The sequence below is a fragment of the Xiphophorus couchianus genome, chromosome 6, assembly GCF_001444195.1.
Source record: "Xiphophorus couchianus chromosome 6, X_couchianus-1.0, whole genome shotgun sequence".
Lineage (NCBI taxonomy): Eukaryota > Metazoa > Chordata > Actinopteri > Cyprinodontiformes > Poeciliidae > Xiphophorus > Xiphophorus couchianus.
The window spans coordinates 67,154-93,810 of record NC_040233.1 but is presented as its reverse complement, the minus strand read 5'-3'; the positions used below and the strand labels follow the sequence as shown (position 1 = coordinate 93,810).

Below are 26,657 nucleotides of genomic sequence, written 5' to 3'. Positions count from 1 at the left end.
TCCCAGACCATGGCATTCCCACCACCATGTTTGATTGTAGGCATCAAACACTTATCTTTGTACTCCTCACCTGATTGCAGCCACACATGCTCGAGACCATCTGATCCAAACTAATTAATCTTGGTCTCATCAGACCACAGGACATGATCCCAGTAATCCATGTCCTTTGTTGACATGTCTTCAGCAAACTGTTTGCGGGATTTCTTGTGTGCAGACTTCAGAAGAGGCTTCCTTCTGGGGTGACAGCCATGCAGACCTGTCTGATGTAATGTGCAGCGTATGGTCTGAGCACTGACATGCTGACCTCCCACCTCTTCAATCTCTGCAGCAATGCTGATAGCACTCCTGCACCTGTCTTTCAAAGACAGCATTTCAATGTGACGCTGAACACGTGCACTCATCTTCTTTGGATGACCAACGATGACCATGTATGTATGCATGTGTAGGCGTGTGTGTGGGTGGGTGTGTGTGTGTGTGTGTGTATGTATGTATGTGTATATGTATACATACAGTATATATATATATATATATATATATATATATATATATATATATATACATGTACATGTATATACATATATACATGTATATACATATATACATGTACTATATACATGTCATCATGGAAAAATTACATACAATGATAAAAAAATGTATCTTGCTATTTTCACCCTGTGGTTTGTACCATAAAGTACCTATTTTTCATTTAGCTTAACCAATTCTGATTGTTTTTTCTTCAAAATCGCTGAATTTTCCCATTTTCCCATTCAAAGTCTCGGAAGCGCAGCTGGTGAGGCAGCAGCGAGCTGATCCTCTCCTGGGATTGCGCAACCTCTCGCTAACTGTAAGGCTGCCACTCTATGGGAGCATGTTCCTCCTGTCTGTAGGTCGCCAATAAAATGACTAAAAAACATTTAACATATGAACTGATTTTCCATAATTTAGCTTATGTATATAATGTACAGTGTTTTTTGTCACAAACTGTGTGTAACGTGTTTCCTGTGCTGAGGAGCGATCATAAACGGCAGAGAACAGATTAGAGGTGAGGAAGGCAGTTTTCTTGCCTCATGGCAGGGGGCGCTCATGATCCCAGACATTGTGACTCCACAACTGCAGAGTAAGAGACAGTAACATCGAGCTAGCCATATAGTCAAGTGCAGCGATATATTTATAGTTTTCTCCTCTTACCACAGCAATCACTTATTAATTATCGCAAAATAAGCATCAAGCCTAAAACCATACTACAGCAACAGACTGAATGTTCTGCTCTTTGTGTGAGAAATATTTGAGGGTTTTTTTTGTAGCGTTTTTGGTTGCTATGGCAACGAGCCTGCGCGCAGCTGCGCTGATACAGAGCGCTAGAAAGAAGTGGTTTTGAGTTGTACTTTAACGGTTTCTCCATTTGTTGTGGAGCACAGCACGAAATTAATATCTACATGTCCAAGTTTGATTGAGTTAACGGAATTATTCTACGGCAGCGCGGCTATGCATGACACACACACACACACACATATATATATATATATACAGTATATATATATATATATATATATATATATATATATATATCATTTTGAGACGTCAGTAGATCCTTCGGAAGGTTAAAAACAGAAAAAGATAGGAATAAAGCAATTTAAAATATGGGTTCTGATCCTGAAATCAGGATATATATATATATATCTTTAGCTGTGCTATCGGTGGATATTCATGGCCTTCATTTCCCAGAGTGCATCGCTTGTATCCTTTCAGCCATATTGCTTTCACCTTAACGCGTTTGGCTACATCAGGCCGTTCTTACAACTGAACATGTAAGTACATGAACAATAATATTTTATACAGTTTGGAGGAATCTTTATTTAGTATCCGAATTCTCAGATGAACCACGCTTCTGGAACGAGTTCTTATCTGTATAAAACTCTAAAATGACGTTTGGAACCCGCAGTGCAGACATGCGGGGTATCATCGAGAGCCTCTTTTCTCTGTTGTTTTCTTTCTGTCACATTACACCCACGACTTCTTCCTTACACCAAGGACCTCAATTCAAGGTACATCTTCTTGCGCTCTTTAGACTGAGTTAAAACAGAACATTTGCGCCTTTCCCCATCTCAGGCTTGTTTTGTTCCCATTCAGTTTTAACGTTCCAAAGAACAGCCACAGCATCATCTGGAGCTGGATGCTAGCTAGCTTTAGCCGAACTCTAAAGCCTCTCCTGAAATTTGTGCGCTTGGACTATCTCTTTTAAAAAAATCAGAATGAATGCGCCATATAAACTGGATTTATGTTGTTTTTTGGATTAAGATATCAACAGGCCGACGTCTGCATATCCTTATATTTCAACCAGCGATTAGAGCTCATTGGATTTTAATTGTTGACATCGACAGATAAAATGAGAGAGAAAGCATCATTTATATCTCTCCTTTTGTCTAACTTACAAATCTGTCAGATTCGTGAGGTGTTGAAAACTACTACCAAGACTTTGTTCTTCAGTCTGTCACATGTGTGGCAGCATGGTCACACATCTCCACTAGTCTGCACAGATCTTATTCACCCACATTCAGATTGGTGTACGGCGTCCGATAAACGATATGAAATAGCTACTTTTAGTGGATCTTAGGTCAATTATTTTCAAAGTTCATAAATTCATAACTAGATGGGAATAAAATGATGGGAAGCATTTTGTCCTAGCAGGTTTGGCGCCCTGTGCAAACAACAACCCTAACAATCCACTCTCCCACATCTGACAACAGTTTCAACTTTGGAAAACTCGTAAATATTTCAGAAATGTCTCTTAATTTGCACCAATTCAATTACAATAAATAACAGTATCATTATTGTATCATTATCAAACATTTAATTCTATGTATCACAATGGGTATTTAATATGTTGTAGTGCACCCATTTTTTCCTCTGTGCACCACCCAGGTTTGTTTACCAGTTTCGGGACCGACCAAAACCTCTGTGTCATTACTTTGAGAAATAATGAGATTTGATTAAGTGTAAAACAGGCTTTAATGCGGAAAATGATCCAATGTTACAAGTCATACAAATGGACCAGATACAGGGTTACATTCACTGACCAGTGCTGGGCTCCATTCAGCACACCTTAAGGATGACAGCAAGCAAAGCAAAAATTGTAGAGTGAGTTCTGCTTTTATCTTCTCCTCATTTTCTGCCCTCTCTAAAGGCTAGTGTTAATCAGTTTCATTTTGTTAATAAGTTAAATTTTTTAAGTGTGACTGTCTCCAGTATATAATACTGATATAATAGTGATATGGTTATGTAAGCATGCAGCAATGTGCATGTTAGCAGAGAAAAGAGACAGAGGAAAGACAGAATCATTTTATCCGTAACAATTATTAAGGATGCACAATATATCAGCATTGGCCAGTGTTCACTCATATTATAGTGATAGTGATGCAGCACAGGATTATGTGGTGTAACTGAAGCAGAGAAGCAATGAAGATATTGCGGTCACATTTACATTGCATCTAAAGTGTAGGAATAAAAGTGCATGTGTATACAGATGTATTCAGAATGAATGACATCTGTAAATGTTAGTTATCTGCCATATCACTATTATTAAATGGGTATCAACCTGTCTAAGCAGAATGCAATAGAGTAATTACAGCAGGCTAAAAATACTTTCCCAAACATTGTGAGGTTATTAAAGCTGCATTGTGACTTTTATGAAAATATCTATATATTTTTTACATATTTGTTAAAACTGTCTCTGTCATAACAGTCATGAGACAGACAATCTGTGAAAAACTTTAGCCTCCTCTTCCTTTTCCCAGTGCTTTAAAGTTGACAGGAAATTTGAAAATATTACGTGATAATTATGTGTTATTGGAAGATTAATGCTTGAATACCGACTATAATGTCTGACAAAATGCAAAAATTTTTTAAAAAACTCAAATAAATAAGCAATCCTTAGACTGGTGGGGGCCCAAATAAAGCCTGGTGGCCCGCCAGGCTTAAAATACTTATCAGGGCCCGCCCACGCCTCCTGGGACCCTAAGCAAAATTTGGTTTTGGGGCCCTTTATTTCTGCTAATGATGTGGACTGGATGCAATCAACAGTCTGATCATTAGATCATTCACACACCTAGTATAAACTTTTTGCATCTCTGACAGTGATGTTTACATAATATTCTATATGCTTGTATAATATAGGATACATTTATTGGCCAATTGGCGCCAATTTCCTTAATTTTGGGAGATCTGTGATTGGCTGATACTTACATGTAAAGCCAATCTTATCCACTGATCTGTGCGTTGAGCATGCTGTGAGAAGGATACTTCTTTGTGAACAAAACATTATATGCGGCATGTGCGTTTATGTTTCCACAAGCTGACTCTGTCTGCGTTTTATAACGTACGAGTTCCCAGTTAGCCGGTGCGTTATGGACCAGTAGTTCAACCCGTGGAGGATCTTTCACCCTCACCTCATGACTAGCGCAGCATGCTGGTTTGTTTTTATTATATTTTATTTTTTTGCAGCAACACAATTCATATCAAATGCTTTGTATACTTGAAGGCAGAGTTGCTGCGCGAAGATCAGAAAAATTCGTTCCATAAAGCTCAGGCAACCAAAGCAGTGCCTGTGACGCTTATTAAAAACTCAATAGACACGAAATAGAAGAGCTACTAAAACCACATAAATTAAATCTTCGGTTTGTACCTCTTCATCGGCGCAGCAGAGATGCGCAGTGCAGCAGTCCTAGCTCATCCTGCAGGGCCGGTCCAATGTTGAATGAGGCCTTGAGCAGAATTTGATTTAGGGGCCCCTCTTCCTGTTGAGAATATCTGCAGCACTAACAGCATTTCACCATGAATTTGTGAACAAATAGCTAAAGGGTAAACAAAACAATCTATGAAGGTTCTTCATAGGTTGTTCTGAAAAAGAGACACTCTTAATCAGAGTGTCTCTTTTACAAAGTAAAATTGCCAGCTCCTTAAAATCTTAAATTTAAATGTTAGAACAATTTAAAATCTTTTAATTTATACATGCTGAAACCATGAAATCAAATTTAACAGCATTGATGTATTCTCTTAGTTCATTTATGCCTTGGGCCGGTTCTAAATGTGATCAGCTTTACATCGTGTTTTTAGATCCACTAACTAATGATTTAATTTAGATTTAAGTGCAAATAATTATGTATTTTAATTGTATTTTTTTATTTGTTATTGGTAAGATTCTATAGTTGTGAGTTTAAGTATTATTGGCAATGTCTTCCAGTAACATAATTACCCAATAATATTTTACATTTTCTGTCAACTTAACATCTTTTAACACAAAAACACGGTTGACCACCTTGGTGCCCCAACCACTGGGCTTAGCAAGTTTTCCGGGGGAAACCCTGATTAGTCTATAGCAGCATAACTACAGAAATAGTTCAAGATATCCTAAGCTAGTCTAACTATTAACTTTATCAGAAAGGAAAGTTTTAATTCTTGTCTTAAGAGATACAAACTTTTAAAGATTAAGACTTTATTTATTTATCTATCTATTTATCACTGAGGGTACCACTCCAATTTTGTTATGTTCTAGAAACATAATGACGGATAAAACAATCGTATGTCTTAAGTCTTAAAATCTTATTCAGAGTGTCTCTTTCTCATGGACTAGAACTGGAAACTGGATCCACAGGAGAGGACCCTGAAGGATCTGCCTCCCATTGTACTTTTAGAAATGCTACAAACCTGCAGTATGAGAAGGAAGTGCTCTTCTAGGAATATATGACCAGGCGCGCTGTAAAGGGGGGGAAAGTTGGGACAATTCCAAGGGCCCCTGACCGACAGGGTTTTCTACCCCCAAATATATATATATATATATATATATTTATATATATATTTATATATATTTTTTTCTTCAAAGAAATAGAAAACACATTGGGGCCTGTCAATTACAAAATTAATTATATTGTTTTTAAAATTGTTTTTATCAGTAAAAAATAAATGTTACCACTCAAAAACTAAAGCGCACACATGCATATTTACACTGAACACCCCCTGGATCTGCATGGAATGGTTCGTTCCTGCTTGGCGCACTTGACGGTGATGATGTTCAACAGCAGTCAGTAGAAGACAAGAATGACTGTGGCAGTTACTATGCTGCTAAGAAAAATAATAGTCAGGTTTTCAAAAAGAGAGAGAGAAAAAACAAGAGTGTCAATTTGTAACCCAGTCTTTCTTCAAGAGGTGAGTAGACTGAGAATATCAACCATTTTAGGATAGTTAGCTTAGCTACAGACTGTTTGCCCGCCATTTCACTAGCATTTAAAGAACGAAGGGAAAAAAATCTACCAACATATTCATATATTTAAGTTGCACCTGTACCTTTTACCACACTTAACAGATGAGTCAGTCAGCAGCAGCTCTAACCCCGTATCAGAATAATCCCTCCCTCTGTCCCAGTGAAAAAGGTGAGGAACACTGTGTTCAGTGACGAGCTGGTTAGCATCATTCCAGGGAGTCTGTAGATTTTTCCTCTCACTGCTCTTTTTACAATTACACAATAAAACAATATATTTGTGACAGAAATTCAAACAATCTTTATAAGATTATAATAAAAAACAGCCTCTTGTCAGTCCAGATAATCCTGTCTTAGCTTGCATTTAAATTACAGATATCTGTTGCCACGTCCCTTCTGACCTGTCCCCTCATAAGTGAAATTAAAGCTGCAGTATGTAACTTTTATTAACAAAAAACACATATTTGTTAAGACTCTCAATATGTTGAAATATTATCTGAGAATAATTTAATTCCTCTGCCTTCTACCAGTGCTCTCTAGAAACAACCAATCAGAGGCAGGAGGTAGTGCTATAAATCACAATCCTTAGCTGTCAATTGTAGGTCAGAGAGGAAGCTGGAGGAGATTAATTTTTTCACAGATTATCTGTCTCATAACAAACTGTCATGACAAGAAAGCAAGGCAGTTACATGCCTTTAAAATTGTGTCGCTTTTTATGGGTCAAATAGACTCAAGAAATTGTAACAGCAGGGGGCCCAATTTAATTTTTTGTCATGGGGCCCAAGTTTCTTGACAGCGCCCCTGTATGTGACCCAGTCATTAACTCATGTATGATGTCTCTCAGTGCTGAAGACTGTTTTCAGGTAGAACCTACAGTTTCTCCTCAATGTATTGTTGATTTCTACTCTGATGTTTAGAGACATTCAATTGGGTCATCGGCCTTTCTTTATTTCTATAAACCTCAAAAACCACATAATATTGATGAGGAAGATCTGACATGCTTGTGTTTTGAATTCAGTCTGGGCCATTTTATTTTTCCATTTGTAAGTAAACTAGGATCCATTCTTTGAGAAAGACCAAACCTGGCTTATCTTGTCCACATCAGCTTCAGATGATCATGCCACTGCCATCATGATTGTACAACGTTGCATTACAAGGTTAGCCACTCTGTCATTTATTTGCTCAAAAATTAGGTGGCTGAAAAAGTTAGCTGAGGGAGAACCTGGAGAGCAGTTCTCTCATTGGAAGGTCTAATTTTCCTGGGATGAGGCATGAGTAATGCTCCTGTAAGATAAAACAGAAGTTGGTTTAGCCTCCTCTATTTTAGTCCGTTTAGTGTGCATTTGTTTTTGTGTTTCAGTGTTGCAGCCATGACTCAGACACTGCAGACGAATGGGGTCCAGTCCCTCAGCAAGACTTGGGAACTAAGTCTCTATGAACTACAGAGAACACCACAGGTAAACTCTCACCAAGATCACTTTGCATATATCTGTCAGTTTTTTTTGTTTTTTTTTATTGAAACGTATCATAAATGCAAAAAGGTGATCATCTCCCCAAACAGCACTGCAATCTTATGCCACCCCAGTTAAGGGGTGTGGCATATTCTAGACTTTGCTTATAAAGGACTATCAATTAAGGAGCAACGTGACTATGCCTTCATATGAAGACACGCTAAAAAAAATACAAAATGACACATTTTAGAGCTGTAATGACAATACTGTGACACCACAAAACCGTGATATTTTTGTCTAAGGTTATTATACTGTCATAAATTTATACTGCCCATGCCTAAGTCAAACACATACCTTCCTGCTAATTTGTGCAGGTAGGAGCCGATTGCTAGGAACCCCACACCACCTGTAATTGTACAGGAATGGCGTGGTTCTGGTGGGTCGATCTCTTTAATACTGGGCCCAGTCCAGCACAGATATCCAAGAGTAAAACTTTAGGGAATCTAAATAGTCTTATTAGCCAGTCATTATGAGGCAGAGGAGCTCGATGAACCCTGAACAAGTTCCCTCCTGGTTCTTCCATCAGCACTGATGCTTTACATGCGGATGTCACAGCGGTACAGTGAACCCTCGCTTTTCGCGGGGGTTACGTTCCAAAAAGAACCTGCGATATCCGTGAAGTAGTAACCTTTGTTTTGTTTTTTTACAATTATTATACAATGAAATACCAAAGAACAAAACCTTTTTACAGGCCCAAGCATTTGTTTAACAAATAAAAGAACTGTATAAACGGTTTTTTGTTGATGTTTTTTTACAAATGACTACTGTACTGTAAAATAATATTTTAAATTTTTTTTTACCCCTCCAGGGGGTCTTTTGTGGGCTCTAGTGTCTCTTATATGACAGTAGGCTGACAGGAAACTGGGAAAGAGAGGGGGGAAGACATGCGGCAAATATCGTCGGGTCCGGGAGTCGAACCCGCGACGGCCGCGTTGAGGACTGAAGACCTCCAAATATGGGTCGCGCTAACCACTACGCCACCACGGCACGCCCGTAAAATAATAATTTTAATCATCAATACGAACTGAAGGCTTTAAATTGCGGAGATCAGCACCGTGACCCGAGTCATTGGATTAGAACGGGAGAAAATGAAAAATGATTATGAAAAAAAAATGCAAAGTAGAGTAGGACAAATTGTGACTCGCGTGTATTTCACTGCTCTTCTGACTGAGCCGCTGCATCCTGACTCCGTTCTATAGCGTTTTTTTTCTTCTAGAGATTGCGGTGCAGGTGTGTTTTTTCGAGAGAAGAACATAGTTATCGGTAGTTGTTGTCGCTCTTTTTAGCATCTTCCTCTGCCTTTTGGGCCCGACCGCAAGTGCCTTTGTCGGTGCAGAACGTTTTGTTGACATTATGGGTTTTAGAGAAACTTGAAATTGCAAGAGAATTTGCAAACTTAAATTTGGCACGCTGTTTTACATACGTGTACATATTTAACCGCAACGTTATCGACACACAGGTAGAGAAGAAGCGGAGAGACTGTTTAGCCAATCAGAATGCAGAACACAATGCACGATGCAAATTCGTGAAGCAGCAAGACCGTGAAAGGTGAATCGCGTTATAGCGAGGGTTCACTGTATTTAGATGTTTTGAAGAATCACTTTGAATGCGTCACATCTTGTCATAATTTATGCTTAATCAGTGATAAAAAATAAAATAAAACTATGGTACCTCTCATAGTGGTGATCATCAGGGAGAGGATTGTGATAGTAAGACGTTAAATGAAACATTTAAATGTTGTGCAGACATTGGTTTAGGATTTAGGCTGAGGCTGCCTTACAGACCTTTTTTGTTTATTTGACAGTCCTCATTTATAGCTGTGACTCACCAGTGCAAGCATATACCACACTGTATTTTTAAATGCTTATGATAAAGTTTATCTATGGTTAACGTTTAATATGTAGTTAAAGATCTGAAGGAATCATGATGCAGTGAGGCTTCAATTCCCGACCTCACAATCTGTGTCGCCATTTTTGTCCTATTTCCGAAACAAGCTTGTGTGTTCTGCATATATTAGGTTGGCTTAAGGGACCACACATTTTCACGTCAAGTTTGTGTTTTATAAATCAGAACCTTTACATGGAAAGTGGTGTATGCAGTTTTCAGGCCCCTGGTAATTGGTGGGTCTAATGTCTGCACAACCAGGTTTGAATAAAAACACCCTGATGGTGGTGATCCTCTGAAGACTTGAGAAACTATCTGCCATTTTAAAAGGAGAGAATTATATGTTGCATATCTGCAATATTTGACATGACTTTTATTGCTTGTATAAGGATTTTGGTTTATGCACCATTTAATGTTTCATTTTGTTATTGTTAATCCAGGCAGTTATGGACATTGGTGCCCATCTCCAGCAGTTAATGCAGTGTTTCTCAACCTTTTTTGGGCCAGTGCCTCCCTATTCATTATCCAGGTCCCTCACCACTCCTATGAAAGAAGATGTAGGCTACTTTGCACTGAATATTATTTTATTATTAATATTACTATCACTATTTTCTTTATACACACATACAATCTGTAAATTTTATCTGCCATTATTAGGCCTGTCGCGATAAACGATAAATCGATTAATCGTATGATAAATTAAAACTATCGACGTCATTTCAATTATCGGCATTATCGTCTCTTCCGACCTTTTTCTCTTTCTGTTGATGACACCGAATGAAAAAAGGCTCAACTCCGGTGCTCTCCACTGACCCTCCTTCCTCATTTCCTTAGTGTAAAGCCCAGCGCAGACAACACGATCTTAGAGCTGTCAGCCGATTGTCGGCCCATTTTCAAAACCTGACAGACCACACATTAGCCGACAGAAATCCTAGATATAAGGGTTTGATCGGGTTTGTTCCTGCCGTGTGGTGTCCAACAATGGGCACAAAATAATGGCTACAAGTCCAGTGAACTAATTTTAAAACCAGGTATTAATCAATGCATTACTACAATCTACCTGCAATGCATGTAGCTAGTGTCAGCGTAAAGTCCTGACTGAATGAAAATCATTAGAACCTATTTACGTCACGTTAACGAAGAACAGCTGAAAAGTTACCGGGTTTATCAACTGCGGTAGCAATTTCGCTCCAACTCCTCCTCTTGTCATTTCTATATTCTTTGCATGTTGAATAAACATTAATGTTGTTTCCACTCAGCTGGACTTCAGGTTGCACAGTGTCAGCTGTTTGGGATTCCCCGACATAATTTCCCCTCAGAAAACACAGAGGAGAATCCGCGCTTTCTGATTGGCTACCTGTCACATTCAACAGGCTGAGTTAAAGCTCCCAGTGGGGAAAAACCCCTGATTTAGATCAGAGCGGCAACGAGGATCTACCATAACACACCACACAATCTTAGAAAGACCAAAGGTCTAAGATTGTTGTATGGGGAAAAATAGGAGCAAAAGTCATGTAGTGTGAATTATTGCATCAGGTAGTCGATGTGCCCATCTTCTCTATTTAAATCTAATTATTACTGAAGGGCAACATAATATACAGACTTCATAATCTGCACTCTTTTGGTTGAATGCAGTATTTATTTCCACTTTGGCTTTATGTTGTTTAGTTTTTATCAAGTACATTTTTTGTTAATGGAGACTGAGAATCCATTTTGTTTTTGGTTGTTTTGTTTATTTAGTTTATCAGCTCCAGTGTTAAATATTCTTTTGAAAATAAAGTGTATCTATCTTTGGCAGGAAATCACATGCATTATTATGTCATTTCTATTAAATCAGTGTAAAAAGGTCTTCAGACAATATTATCGTTTATCGCAATAATTTTTTGAGACAATTAATCGCTCAGCAAAATTTGCTATCGTGACAGGCCTAGCCATTATTTATCTTGTATTATATTATATACATATATAATCCATTCCCTAACATTCTTGTATATTCTGTATAATCTGTGCATATAGATCCCATATTTATATTTATACACAATATCTATATCTCTTTGCTATAACCCCTTATAGTCCATACATACATAGTCTTGTACATCTGTAAATAAATATTTATATCTCGTAGAGCACTTCTGGATAGATCCAAACTACATCTCGTTGCTGGTACTTGTGACAGTGCAATGACAATAAGGTTGAATTCTATTCTATTCTATTGTTGATGTTTAGATTTTTATGGTTGTTTCTATATTTATCATCAAAAATAATTATCCAGGGAAGAAAAAAGCCATGTGAATAGAAATTATTTTTATAGGCATCTACGAAAAATGCAATGAACATTCAACTTAAAATTGGTAGGCCTGTCAGTAGCCAAAGTGGAAAAAATATTCTTGTTCTGAGCCATTTTCTTATGTTAGTTGTTAAATATTGCACAAAATGACCAGATAAAAGATGTACAACAATCCCAGTTTTAACTTTGAACTATTTGCAAAAGACAGTGCTCTGTAAAATTAAAACACGGATAGAACTGCAACTATATCAATCAGAACTCTTCTTCTCTTTAATGTTTCTGTGAGTTTCTGGTGGAGCAGCTCTGTGCTGCCTTCAGGAGAATGGGACATCAGAGTATAATCTATAAAATTTCACCCACATGGCATTTACTGAGCAAACCAGTGCTTTCAGTGGAAAAACAAAAGTTCCAGATCCTTTTAATGCCACACAAATATGAGACAGAAACACTGATTATATCTTTACCTGTCTATTGATTTATAGATTAATACTTTTACTGGACAGAAATTACAAAGAACAATGCTTGTTCTTAGTCAAGCATGAGTTAAAAGTATCATGGAGTCATCAGCCTCATGGCATTAACACTGACATGAAAAATAATACTGAAGAAAAAAAAATCTAATCTAATTAAAAACATAAATAAATGATATGGTCTTTACTGTTATCGTCTGTAAAATATATTTCTTCTTATTACTAGATGTGCTCTCAACAAACCCATGGCACTTCAACAATATTATCTTACCTTTTATCTTAAAACAGAGTCTGTTCTTGCCATGTAGTCCCCTGTATTAATTATTGCTTGAAAGGTCTTGCCATACCAGTTTATTCCTCTGTATTTACTTTAGTTTCTTAGTTTATTCTTGCATTTTGTTCTTCATTAATTTCCATTTAGTTTTAGAAACACGGCAGGATTAGTATTATCCTCTCTTGGTTTATTATGTCTTCTTTAGTTTCTTTCTTGTTGCTAGGTTTATTTTATCGATATTGACGTTCACCACCAGTAATCTTCACTCGTCACCTGCTGCGCCGCTTAATCATCATGTGTTTCACATGTGTCAATATGATTGACTTTTCACTGTTCGGCGCCGAATTCTCTGATCCTGATTCACATCTAGTTTGTTGCTCCATTCTATGTCACGATACTCCTGTTTCAGAGGTTTCAGAGGTGTCGTGGTTTTTTTTTTACCCCCTTCTGGTGCGGAGTGGTCGGGAAGCATATTGATGGAGAAAAGCAGACTTACGTAAACCTTTTAAAACAACTGAAAAAATCCCGGTATTCTGATGATTAAAATTCAAAAGTGCTGTGTTACTACCGTTTCATACCGGATCATTTACAACACCGATGTTAACGCTATAAAGTAAACGCTCTCTATTGTGGTATCACCCATAGAGGGATTTCTTTATTTAAATTGGTTCATTTTTCTGAGGGATACACAGTGAGAGTATTGTGATTTTAGTAATTACATGTTTATATACATGTAATTACATGTCCATTGTCCTTCCATTGAAGCGGACAGCATCCAGACAGCCAATAAAACACTTTTTGCTTTGACATGTTCACAGCACTGCCAAAACATATGTACAAAAATCCTCAATAAAACATAAAATATTTGACAGACATCAGACAAGTGAATCACAGCAACGTCATCAGCCGGTGTTAACGCTGAACTGATGCGGTGAAGCTACCATTAGCAGGAGCGGGAGCTGCGCCAAGAAGCTAATAAAAACACTGAAGAGAAGACGAAGAGCTGCCATCGATACACTTGCAGCATGTTTTAATGTTACACAATACAGTTTTAGCAAGTAGCTCAAAGTCTAAACTGGTATTGTTGTTCATTTAACGTGTAAAGTTTACTTTCGACCAAACGGCCCAGAAAGTAATCTCAGCATGTAAGTGGGTGAAAGGCACCCACTAACTTTCACCCACTAACAGTAGTTAGTGGGTGAAAGGCAGGGTACACCTGGTCAGGTTGCCAGGCCATCATAGATACAAAATAAACAACTATGCAATCACACACACATACTCCTATGTCCTAAACCTACCACAAGCAAAAATACTTCTTTTTGTAGCCTTTTGGCAACATAAAGAGCAGGCGGTCCACACAATGTAGTATATGTTAGAAAAATGGTTCTGACAATGTATCAAATACAAAGCACACACAAATCTATAGGTCACTTTAAAGGGACCAGTTAAAATAACAATCCTGTTTTTGAAAAGTAGAAGGAGGATGTTGTATCCTGAGAGAATGCATTCACTCAGAAAACATTAGTGTGCTTTAACCTACCTCTGAATTTTTGTCTGTCTCAGGAGGCAATAACAGACGGACTGGAGATAGCTGTGTCACCCAGGTCCTTACACAGTGAACTTATGTGTCCTATCTGTCTGGACATGTTGAAAAACACGATGACAACCAAAGAATGTCTGCACCGCTTCTGCGCTGATTGTATCATCACAGCTTTGAGATCTGGGTAAGTTTTTTTTTATTTTGTTTTTTTTAGGGCGGCTACGTTCATGTCCTGGTTTAAACTACTGTATCTACATTTCTACTTTTGAAATATAGATACAGCAGTTCTTATCTGAGCCTCCTGCTTGTTCTTTAATACTGAAGTAGGCCCATCTTCTTTATCTTCTAATGGCTTGTCTTGTGTTTATTGTGCTTTTTAAGATGTCTTTGATGTTTACAAACACCACCTACATGTTATTTATAGAGAGAAATGTCTGTTCCCTGGCTACCATTCCCAATAAGTCAGACCTACTTTCAGTCTTTTTCTGTCACTGTCATACTAACTTTTAATATTTACCATACTAACTGAGGGTCAGGGACTAGAACACTGAGGCATTGTGCTATTCAGAGTGCAAGTCAGGTCTGTATTGACTAGACTCACCTGCCCACCAAGGGTGGCTGATGCACATCATTCTCCTTGACGTCTCCAACATCATTGGCGGCCATCATTTCAGCTCAGTGTGAATTGACTTTCATCAGAGAACATCACTCAGAACTGGGGGTACACCGATATATCGGCCAGCCGATTTATCGGTGCCAATTTCCTTAATTTTGAGAAATTGGTAATCAGCCGATTTAAAAAAAAAAAAAAAAAAAAAAAAGTATACTCTTTATTTAACATTTTTCATTACAATGAAACATAAAACACACACAGAACTTGGGGCACTGATACATATATAAATTTAAAAACAAAAAAATTACAAGATGTTACATCTATTTATGCTTCCTTGTTCTTGTATGACAGCCATTTGACCAGCGTTTGTTGTAAGAGTGTCCTTTTATATGTAAAAGATATGTCAGTTTTTCCATTGAGTGAATCTCCTCCATGACTTCCCGCCAATGGTCTAGCTGGGGAGGGAGTTTCTTTAGCCAAGAGCGTGTAATAGCTTTTTTGCTTGCAATTGATAGAACTTTAAAAAGATACTCATCTTCTTTTTGAAATACTTCTCCAGATATCAGCCCCAGCAGAAAAATTTTGGGGTCTTTGGGGATGACATACCCCAAAATTATCCCGGTAGTCTGACAGATTCCATCCCAGTAAGGTGCCAACTTTGGGCAGGACCAAAATACATGAGAGTGATTGACGTTCTGATGGCCACATTGTCTCCAACATTGCTGTTCTTCTCCTCTATGTCTACTAGTAATTTGAGGTGTAATAAAGTATCTAATTAAGCACTTCCATCCAAATTCCTTCCATCTTTTAGAACTGGTAGATGTCTGTTGTTGTAGATGTCTGTTGATTGAAAACCAATCACCCTCTGTAACTTTTACTCCCAATTCACTTTCCCATTTAGACTTAATATTCAAGGTGTTATTTCCATTATCTTTCTGCAACCCTTTATATAGTTTAGAAACAGTTTTACATGGGAGGTGAGTATAAGCATTTGTAAAAAATGTTAAAATAGTATTACCTTCTGGAGGAACACTTTTTTTTATTTTAGTATTGTAAAAATGTCTTACCTGAAAATATTTAAATAAATCTCTGTTCTCAAGATTATAACCCCTTTTCATTTGCTCAAATGTTTTAAAGGTGTTCCCTTCAACAAACTGGCACAAAGCCACAAGTCCTCTATCTTTCCAGCCTAAAAAAGAGAAATCTCATTCTCCTGGCCGAAAGTTTGAGTTACAGAAGGGCCACATCAGGAGTCCAGTGACATCTGCCAATTTGTACCTCTTTCCAGATTAACAACGTGTCTTCAACTATACCATTCCCATTTTTGTCTGTAACTATTTTATCTCTGTCGTGTTTGGGGTTGGACCCCACCTTGCCTAAGTTCAATCTGTCTCCATCCAGTCTCCATTTCTGAGGAGCACCAGCAGACCATAATTCTCATCTGAGATGCGTAATACACTGCCTGGCCAAAAAGAAAAGTCGCCACCTGGATTTAACTAAGCAAATAGGTACAAGCCTCCTATTGGATAAGTACTGCATAGGCGATTATCTTTCAGCTGGCAACAAGTTATTCAACCCCAGCTGATGCAATGAGTAGCTCCTCATTTCTTAAACAACCATGGCAAAAGACACATCCTGTGGTCGTGGAAAAGACGTTAGTCTGTTTAAGAAGGGTCAAATCATTGGCATGCATCAAGCAGAGAAAACATCTAAGGAGATTGCAGAAACTACTAGAATTGGGTTAAGAACTGTCCAACGCATCATTAAAAACTGGAAGGATGGTGGGAAACCATCGTCTTCCAGGAAGAAATGTGGTTGGAAAAAAATCCTGAATGATCGTGATCGGCGATTACTTAAACGTTTGGTCAAATCAAATCGAAGAAAAACAACAGCAGAACTCAGGAGTATGTTTAATTGTGAACTCAAAAGCATTTCCACACGCACAATGCGAAGGGAACTCAAGGGGTTGGGATTGAACAGCTGTGTAGCCGTAAGAAAACTTCTAATCAGTAAGGCTAACCAGAAAAAAAGGCTTCAGTTTCCTAGAGAGCATAAAGATTGGACTCTGGAGGAATGGAAGAGGGTCATGTGGTCTGATGAGTCCAGATTTACCCTGTTCCAGAGTGATGGGCGCATCAGGGTAAGAAGAGAGGCAGGTGAAGTGATGCACCCATCATGCCCAGTGCCTACTGTACAAGCCTGTGGGGGCAGTGCTATGATCTGGGGTTGCTGCAGTTGGTCAGGTCTAGGTTCAGCAACATTGTGTGCCCAAAGAATGAGGTCAGCTGACTACCTGAATATACTGAATGACCAGGTTATTCCATCAATGGATTTTGTCTTCCCAAATGGAACGGGCATATTCCAAGATGACAATGCCAGGATTCATCGGGCTCACATTGTGAAAGAGTGGTTCAGGGAGCATGAGACATCTTTTTCACACATGGATTGGCCACCACAGAGTCCAGACCTTAACCCCATTGAGAATCTTTGGGATGTGCTGGAGAAGGCTTTGCGCAGTGGTCAGACTCTCCCATCATCAATACAAGATCTTGGTGAAAGATTAATGCAACACTGGATGGAAATAAATCTTGTGACACTGCAGAAACTTATTGAAACAATGCCACAGCGAATGCGGGCTGTAATCAAAGCTAAAGGCGGTCCAACAAAATATTAGAGAGTGTGACCATTTTTTGGTGGCGACTTTTTTTTTGGTCAGGCAGTGTAGTATTCCCTCAAATTTGGAAGGGCCAGACCCCCTTGGTCCCTATTAATTTGGAGTGTTTAAAATTTTATCCTTGGTCTTGCCCAAGCCCAAATAAATCTTGAGATCAACCTGTCCCAGACATGAAACTGTGCGCTAGATATTCTAATAGGCAATGACATGAAAAGATATAAAAAACGAGGAGGCAGATTCATCCTCACTATTTCCATCCTAGCCGTGAAATCCAGCAGTAACCTTGCCCAAGCTGTCAAGTCTTTTTTTATGGTTTCAGTAAGATTACCAAAGTTCAAACTAAATAACTAATCCAAATCTCGGGAAATAAGTACTCCTAGGTATTTTAGCTTTTTGGCATCCCACTTAAGTCCATAGGTTTTTCTTATAGATTTACTAGGGGAATAGTTAATTGTCAGAACTTGTGTTTTTGTGATGTTTAGACTATAGCCTGACAGTTGACCGAACTCAGTTAGCACTGACATAACTTTGAGGAGAGTTGTATTTGGGTTTTGGAGGTATGTGATTATATCATCTGCAAGAAGGCCAATTTTGTGTTCTATATTTGCAAAACTGACACCTTTTATCCCATCATCCTCTCTAATGGCCTGTGCCAAGGGTTCAATGAATATTGCAAAAAGCGATGGACTTGGACAACATCCCTGGCGGGTTCCTCTGTGTAATTGGAAGCTATTTGTAAGGTGCCCATTGATTTTTACCCTGGCCCGTGGTTCATCATAAAGTGACCTCAAACAACTAATAAACTGATTATTAAAGCCCAGACGCTCTAGTACCCTATATAAAAAAGTCCAGTTGACCCGATCAAAGGCCTTTTCTGCATCTAGGCTAACTAATGCTACGCCGAGGCCCTGCTTTTTGGCTTGATCTAATATATGTAATGTTCGTCTTATGCTGTCCTGAGTTTGTCGGCCTTTGATGAATCCCGTCTGGTCTTCGTGTATTAGATCTAACAAGTAATACTCCAATCTCCGAGAAATTATTGATGTAAAGATTTTATAATCGACATTCAGAATTGAGATTGGGCGATATGATTCACAGTATTCAACATTTGTTCCTTCTTTAGTTAGTGAGGACAGATATTATAGCCTCTCTCCAAGATGGTGGGATCTCAGCTCTGCTCAATGTCCAGTTCAAAGACTCAAGCAGGACAGGGGAAAGCTCCTTCCTGAACATCTTGTACCATTCATTTGGAAACCCATCACTACCTGGGCACTTATTACTTTTCAAATGTTCAATAACTGTATCTAATTCTTTATGGGTAATGGGAGCAGATAAAGCTTCGTTTTGGATTAATCCAAGCAAAGGTAGGTCCAAAGCTGCCAAATAATTGTCAATAGCAGTTATTTTAACTGGTTCTGGGGTAGAGTATAATGTTTTAAAAATAATTTTCAAAGGTCTTATGTATTTTATCCATGTCATAGGTTAAGTTACCAGTTGAGGATTCTCTAATTTTGGTAATCGAATGCTTCAATTGGTGTTTACGAAGTTGCCTAGCTAAGATTCGTGTAGCTTTTTGGCCTGATTCATAAAATGTTTGTTTGGAGAATCGTAATTTTTCCTCAAGTTCCTCGAGTATCATATCATTTATATTGTTTTTAGTTTCTGTTATTAGTTCTGAAAATTCTCCATTGTTAGTCATTTGCTGTTTTAATTCTAATTCCCTCAATGTTTTTTCCAATTCATTGTATTTTAATCTTTTTATTTTTTTTAATATAAGCAGTTCTAGAAATTAGTCTCCCTCTCATTACTGCTTTGACCGTGTCCCAGACTAAGGTGGGATTTACCTGCCCATTATTATTGTCTTTTACACATTCCGTTATTTCTTTTCTAATCTCCTTTGTTGTGGTTTCATTATTAAGGATACCTATATATTAAGCGCCATAATGTTGTTTTAGGCCTATTAGACAAACTGATGGACGAATAGATAATGTTGTGGTCTGAAATATCAGATGTTCCAATTAAGCATTCCTTCACTTTAGATCTATCAATGGTGTTCATCAGAAACAGATCGATCCTGGAGTGGACTTTGTGTGCAGGAGAGTAATGAGTAAATTCTCTTTCTTTATTATGGAGATCCCTCCAGACATCAAACAAGCCCATCTCCCGGATCAGGATATTTAAATCTTTTGACCTACCAGTTTTTTGTTTCTTATAGCTTGTTGTATCTAGAGCATAATTAAGGATTGTGTTCCAATCTCCAGCGCAAACAAGAACTCCTTCACTAAATGAGATAATGGTGTCAAAGAACGTTTTTAAGAAAGTCCTGTCGCTCTCTGGCGGTACATACAGTACAGACCAAAAGTTTGGACGCACCTTCTCATTGAATTCAATGAGAAGGTCTGTATTGAGTACAGACCAAAAGTTTTTTTTCAAGTGAGTTTTTTGTTAATGGAGACTGAGAATCCATTTAATTTTTGTTTTTGGTTGTTTTGTTTATTTTGTTTATCAGCTCAAGTGTTAAGTGTTCTTTTGAAAATAAAGTGTATCTATCTTTGGCAAGAAATCGCATGCATTATTACGTCATTTCCATTAAATCAGTGTAAAAAGGTCTTCTAACAATATTATCGTTTATCGCAATAATTTTTGAGACAATTAATCGTTGAGCAAAATTTGCTATCGTGACAGGCCTAGATGTCATAATGAACGTGAAGTTGAGTATTACTCCATTTTCGTTCTGCTCTACGGCAGAGCTGTCTTGCAGATCTTACTGTTTGTGGATTTCTCCATGGAGATTTCTTCCTACCAGACACAATCTTCATTTTAATTGAGGCAACAATTAAACACAGCAGGTCTGTTTGTGCTGATATGAAAGTGCATATAGGTTTCAAAGGTCTGATATGCACCTGGGTGCTTCTCACCTCCTTTAAATATGTCAGGAGTTGAGCTTTTTGGGTTTTTTTTAACAAAACAGCTGAAACACAGAATTTCTTCAAATCTAGACTGCTTAGAGTTGCTTTTGATCCATAATAAATGAAACAATTACCATTTTGATGTGTAATGATGGCACTTAGCAAAATGTAATGCTTACTCATTTTCTCAATTGTTGACTTAAATGACTTTGTATTCTTGTGTTTTTATGATGTAAGGCACTTTGACCTGTCTTGTTGCTGAAATGTGCTTTGCAAATAAACTTGATTAATTGATTTTTCACAATGATCAATCAATCATTTATGTGGGGTGTGATCACATAAATTACACAATTACATAACCATTATCAATAATTGCTATGATTGATAATTGCCACTCCATCTGGGACCAACCAACTTCTGATGTGAAGCATGGCCTTATCTCCTTGCAGGAATAAAGAGTGCCCTACCTGCCGTAAGAAGCTTGTTTCTAAGAGGTCACTCCGTCCTGACCCCAATTTTGATGCTCTGATTAGTAAGTAACCACACAGAAAAACAACTTTGTATCTTTAATTCTATTTGAATAACACATCTTAATTGAGTAGAACTAAAGGTGTTTATAAAATGATTTAACCATTTATTTTTTGACATTCCTGTTAGATTTTTTTTCTTTCTAAACAGCTTGTCCTTTTATATGTATTTTGTATTTAATGCATTGATTTATTATGCCTGCAATATACATCTATTATTCATTTAAAACAGAGAACTTTGTTTTTCTCAAATCCTGCAAGTTGAATGCACAAGGCAAGTTATGTAAACTTGAATTGTGCCAGTAAATCTCAGTAAATCAACCCTTCAAAGGCTCATGTACTTTAAAAAGTTGGAAATAAACTCACAAAAGAGCCCAAGTTGTTTCTGGATACCCAAGGTGCAGCAGCTTGATTAATGACCATTAATACTTCTATTTAAAATTCTGACTTTATGAGAAAAAATAACTTTCTAATACCCTTATATACCTGCCACATTGTCAAACACTTGTTAGAATTGTAGTGTATATTTACATAAGGAACACTGGAGAAATTTGTTAGTTCAGCTGATTAGCTGCACAAAACTCCACAGGTGCTACACCCAAGTGTAGCACATTAAACAGGTTCTTGTTTAATTTTAGGTAAGATTTATCCCAGCCGAGATGAGTATGAAGCCCACCAGGAGAGAGTTTTGGCTCGCATTAGCAAACACAACAATCAGCAGGCTTTGTCCCACAGCATAGAAGAGGGGCTGAAGATACAGGCAATGACCAGGTAAACACAATCCCTGAGACAAACAGAGCACAGAGATGCTACATGGTGGGTACTAGGTGTTTGTCTCCTTGTCAGGCTACAGCGTGGCAAGAGGCACACAGTGGAAAACGGTAGCGGAGCTGAGGACAACGGAGACTCCTCTCACTGTAGCAATGCGTCTGTCCACAGTAATCAGGTATGTCCTGGCGTACAACAATAAATGCGTATGAATTAAATGTATGGCATGTGTTGTGGCATAATGGTTGCAGTATGTTCTCCAGTCACATGCTGTGTTTTATGTATTGGTATAACTCGTATTGGTTCCCCAGGAGGCAGGACCGAGCATTAAGCGCACCAAGACTAGTGATGACAGCGGTTTGGACATGGACAATGCTGCTGAGAATGGGGGAGGAGACTCTGTGATTGATGGAGGAGCCAGTGAAATAGAGCTGGTGTTTAGGCCACACCCCACCCTGATGGAGAAGGATGATGGTCATAACAGGTGTGTTCAGCACAAAACAGAAGCTTGAAGCTTCTAAAGTTGGTGTCAAGCACACATTTACATCTGATTGGTAATTGTGATCTGACTGTGTCTTTACAGTGTGGAGTTTGTTCCTCGCTACATTAAGACCTCTGGTAACGCCACTGTGGATCACCTGTCTAAATACCTGGCAGTCCGGCTGGCTCTGGAGGAACTGAGAAGAAATGCTGAGGCCAGTCCTGTTAACGTTGAAGCAGCATCAGAGAAACAGTACACTATCTACATACCTACTGCTGGAAACCAGTTTACTGTGAGTACTCTTATGCTCAGGATCATCTCTAACAAAACAGTTTGAAACCTCTTTAAGATCAAATTCTAAATATTGCTATATTCTTTCGTTGTCCTGATCCTAACACAGAATAGGTTTAGGTTGGGCATACATGGCACACAACAACATAAAGACCACAACAGAGAAATGCATGTTCCCTTTAAAAGAACATGCATTTCTCTGTTGTGATCTTTAGTGACCACAGCACAGACATTTTTCATCAACTACAAAAATGGTCAACCTCAACCTCCCATTCTATGTTAGGATCTTTCAACTGATCATGCATCAGGTCAGTCCTGGTCTTATTCCTTTGTATCCAGTGAACATGAAGCCTGTGATCTTACCAAATCCACCCCTGTAATAAAAGTAATAAGATAGTAAACTTTTCATGAAAAGTGATCTGCCTAAAGGAAAACCATTCAAATTTTGCTCAGTGTGTTTGGATTGGTTGTTTTGAGTCTAGAAAAAATTTTGTTTGTTCTCTGCAACAAGGACCAGTTATGGTTGCTCTTTCTTCAGAAACTGTTGCTGCATGAATGGACATGTGGTATTGTTCGGGGTCTCGGGTGGTAGAGCTGGTGCATCATATGTCTAACTGTTCAACTCTGTTCATAGGTTCTGAATGGTTCCTTCTCCCTGGAGCTGGTCAGTGAAAAGTACTGGAAGGTCAACAAACCCATGGAGCTCTACTTTGCCCCCACTAAAGAACACAAGTAAACATACATAAGAATACATAACTCCATCCATTTTTGCATAAACATACACACTTGTTGGAGGTGAACAGATGGACATGGAAACAGCTGTACACAAACACAAGCAGAAGAATGTGTGTCTGACAGAGACCAGGGGGTTTGGGGAAAATTTCAAATGGACTCTCCTATGAATAGAAAAAAACATTGTTGTTTTATATTTTGTGAATCTTTGTCTCCTGTTAGACAGCAGCAGATCAGTACAGCATATCACACCTCAAACAGCAAGTGTAGAGCTTTCCCAAAAATGGGCTTCATGCATTGGTTGAATTGGGAGATTTAAATGTTAAAGGAAAAAAATTACTGCAAATCTTTCCCCCTTATATTGTGAACTTTGTTTTCAGTGACACACATGGCAGTGTTGGTAATTTTTTCATGTCTATAAACATATTTGTCCAGAAGGTAGAGCATATTTCATTATGAAACTGCAGTTAAGATCCATGCCTGGAAAAGGAAGAAAAAACTGGTGAAGACACAAATTCTGCTCAATTATCCAAATACTCTGTTTCCAAATTGTATATGTGCATGCAAGATGCATGTTAGCTGTATTTAATGTCTGTACTTTGAAAAGAAGTACAGACATTACTTCTGCAGTGTCTGTATTTTTTTTTCTTTGGAAAAAGAATTCTGAATATATGCTACTTGAAGTCCCCTCTTAAAGACCTGCTTGACAAAAGATTCTTAGGGAGAATCTGTCTCAGGAGATTATTCCATAACCATATTATGATTAAAATGTTCAGAGTAAAATTTAGAATCTGAAATGGGATTAGTTAGAACCCATGAAAACAAGTTGTTCCTCAATTTTAATAATTGGGATGTGAAATTTAGGATTTGATTTTTGCTTGAGTTTGACTTTTCTAGAGGGAAATTTAAAAGACACTAAAAAAAATTCAAACAAGGTCTGCTGAAGCAATGATTTGGAGCTCCATTGATTTTGGTTTGCCTCTTTTGTTACATGTTACTGTAAAGTTTGAGAAATTCCAAATGTGTGAGGTCTGACTTGATATTTATCATCTGGAAAGGCTGACTTGTTTGAGTGTCCTCCTTTCTGTTTTGCTGATCTGTTGCCATAGAAACAAACTGTCTTTTAAATTTTGTGGCGGCTCATCCTTTTTATAAATGTTTTGTAACAGAGAGGAAGCTGTGTGTATTATTCAAGGGGTGGGATGGTTTGGGGAGTATTTTTGTTAGACCACTACAGTATTCATTGTCCACAGAAATTTCCACAACTTTTGTTGTTTGTTCAGCAGTTACACAGAAGGTTCTCACAGAGCAACATTCTGTGTGAAATAAAGGATTTCCTTTTTCGAGGAAGTTCTTGAAAAAGAGAATTTAGAAGAATTCTAGTTTGTCAGAAAGCAAGGGACACAGGGACTTCTCCACTTATCTAAGAACGATCTAAATTTATTTTCTTTATTTGCTCAAAGAAGGAAATCTGGTTATGACTTCAATAAATAAGATCCAGCAGGGGGTCCAAGTCTGCTGGTCCATATAGGAATCTGAACCACAATCAATTGCAACAGGATGCGCCACAATGCTTTCAAAATGTCTGGCAAGTTGAGAGTTGATCATTTCAATGATTGTACCATAATTCATGGAATTAATAGGTTACAATAATGCACGGGTACAAAAGTCCATAAAATGGAAGTGAAGGAACTTAAATGAAAGAACAAATTAGTGAAATGGCAAATTGACCCAGTTCCTTCCAGAACCATGAGCAGGGAAGCACTGCAGTTTTGGGGAAACACTTTTTCAGCACATTGGAAGGTAATTTTGAAGAATCTCTGCGCTGATGCTAAAATTATCTGAGCACAATGAAGGCACATACATTTCAAGTTATACACTTAAAACAATGCAGTTTCATAAATAAAGCAACAAGATGTTGCTAGCTTGTATTTTTATTACTAATACTAATTTTGACTTGTCAATCTAGGAAAACTTTTTTAGGCAACATTTACGAGCATAGAACTTTTTATTTTTGAGTTAGTTGGGCTTGGATAAATGAAGCCCTCTTTGCTATACCTTTCACATTAAAGGACACCTGAATTTTGTACGTAACCCAACAGTTCCCTTCACTGTAGAATTTTAAAATCAACATAGCCTGTTTCTTGCAAAAAATGTATCTGGGTGGCTTTTCCTTTTCACAAATGTCAGGAGATATTTACGAACATCTCCCGATATTTATGAGTGCTGGTCTGTTAAGACACAAAGTGTGATGCGACAGTGAGTTTCTGATATCAGAACAGATATCAGAAATATATTTGCGGAACAGAAAATATGTAATATTCTGTTTTTGAGCTTTCAGACTGAAGACTAAAAAGGAAGATTTTTTTTCTCTGCTGGAAAAACTACTTGAAAGTGGATCCTTACTGTGGAGATTTTATTTTCATCCATTATTGTGCCAACTGTGAACCCGTGAGGGTTACCGCCCTCATGAAAACTGTCTGTTGTGCTTTATGAAAGAGAAAATGTGCTTCATTCTTGTTAGATTTGTACCAGTGTGTCTGTGTGTGCATCTGTACTGGTTCTTTTCTGGTTGAACAATAAAATCTCATCTGTATGTTTAACATAAAACTTAATGCTTACTGTCTAAGAGAAGGCAGAGACTGGTAGATGGATACAAATCTGAGATATTCCACATGTTGACTCATTTTCTGATTAAGGCTTAAAGCCATCTTAACTATATTCCAAGTTAAGATGGCTTTGTCATCTTAACTTTTCCCTAACTAGTTAGAGAAATGTTTGATTCAATACCAGTTTAAAGTTTGAACAGCCTCACAACATTTCTGCTCATTTCATTCATTAAAGGTTGTTCCAAGTTGCTGCTGTGTATCTTTTAGAGTGTGGCATCATTTCTGCCATCCATTCTTCTGAATGAATGGCAGAAGAATGGAAGTGGGTCCTTCCATTCCTCTGCCATGGAGAACTGTCTTCCATGGTTCTCTATGGAAGCATCTATAGCGACTGGGAAATCTTAATATATTTAGATTGTTGTTAATAACAATCTAGTTTTAAATACTCTCTAATTTAAAACTAGTAATGATCTGACTAAGTGGATTAAAAATTATTTGAAATAAGCAATTATTCAAATTTGAAATATTTCTGATTAGTCTGAGGAGGATTACAATGGGATATCGCTTGAAAATTATCAGGTTTTGAATAAATTAAACTACAGAAAAAAATAATGTGCTAATGGAAAACAGCAGTAGTCTGATACATTGACATCAAGGGGGAAGGTGTGTTTTGTGTAGAATTAGATGGTTGAAGACATTAAAGCAGCTTCCACAACATTGTGTGCTGGAGTGGGATGAGTTATGTAATGGAGTAACGTTCACTTTCTGGTGAGATGATTGGTGAGGACTTCCTTCAGTCTCACGCCATGTGTGGTTATTTGGGGTTAGTGGATA

General features: G+C 37.8%; 1 protein-coding gene across 2 annotated transcripts; it reads left to right on the top strand.

Moving 5' to 3' along the window:
* The first annotated feature begins 1,721 nt into the window (after positions 1 to 1,721).
* Positions 1,722 to 26,071, top strand: rnf2 (ring finger protein 2). Of its 2 annotated transcripts, none has more exons than XM_028019998.1 (9): positions 1,722 to 1,808; positions 7,614 to 7,710; positions 14,243 to 14,403; positions 20,865 to 20,947; positions 21,581 to 21,713; positions 21,789 to 21,888; positions 22,022 to 22,194; positions 22,294 to 22,483; positions 23,117 to 26,071. In XM_028019998.1, the coding sequence occupies exons 2-9, from the start codon at positions 7,624 to 7,626 to the stop codon at positions 23,216 to 23,218; spliced, it is 1,029 nt and encodes a 342-aa protein (XP_027875799.1). In that variant the 5' UTR covers positions 1,722 to 1,808; positions 7,614 to 7,623; the 3' UTR covers positions 23,219 to 26,071. The 2 variants fall into 2 exon arrangements, with proteins under 2 accessions (XP_027875799.1, XP_027875800.1); XM_028019999.1 differs by lacking the exon at positions 1,722 to 1,808 and adding an exon at positions 1,920 to 2,045.
* Positions 26,072 to 26,657: the final 586 nt, after the last annotated feature.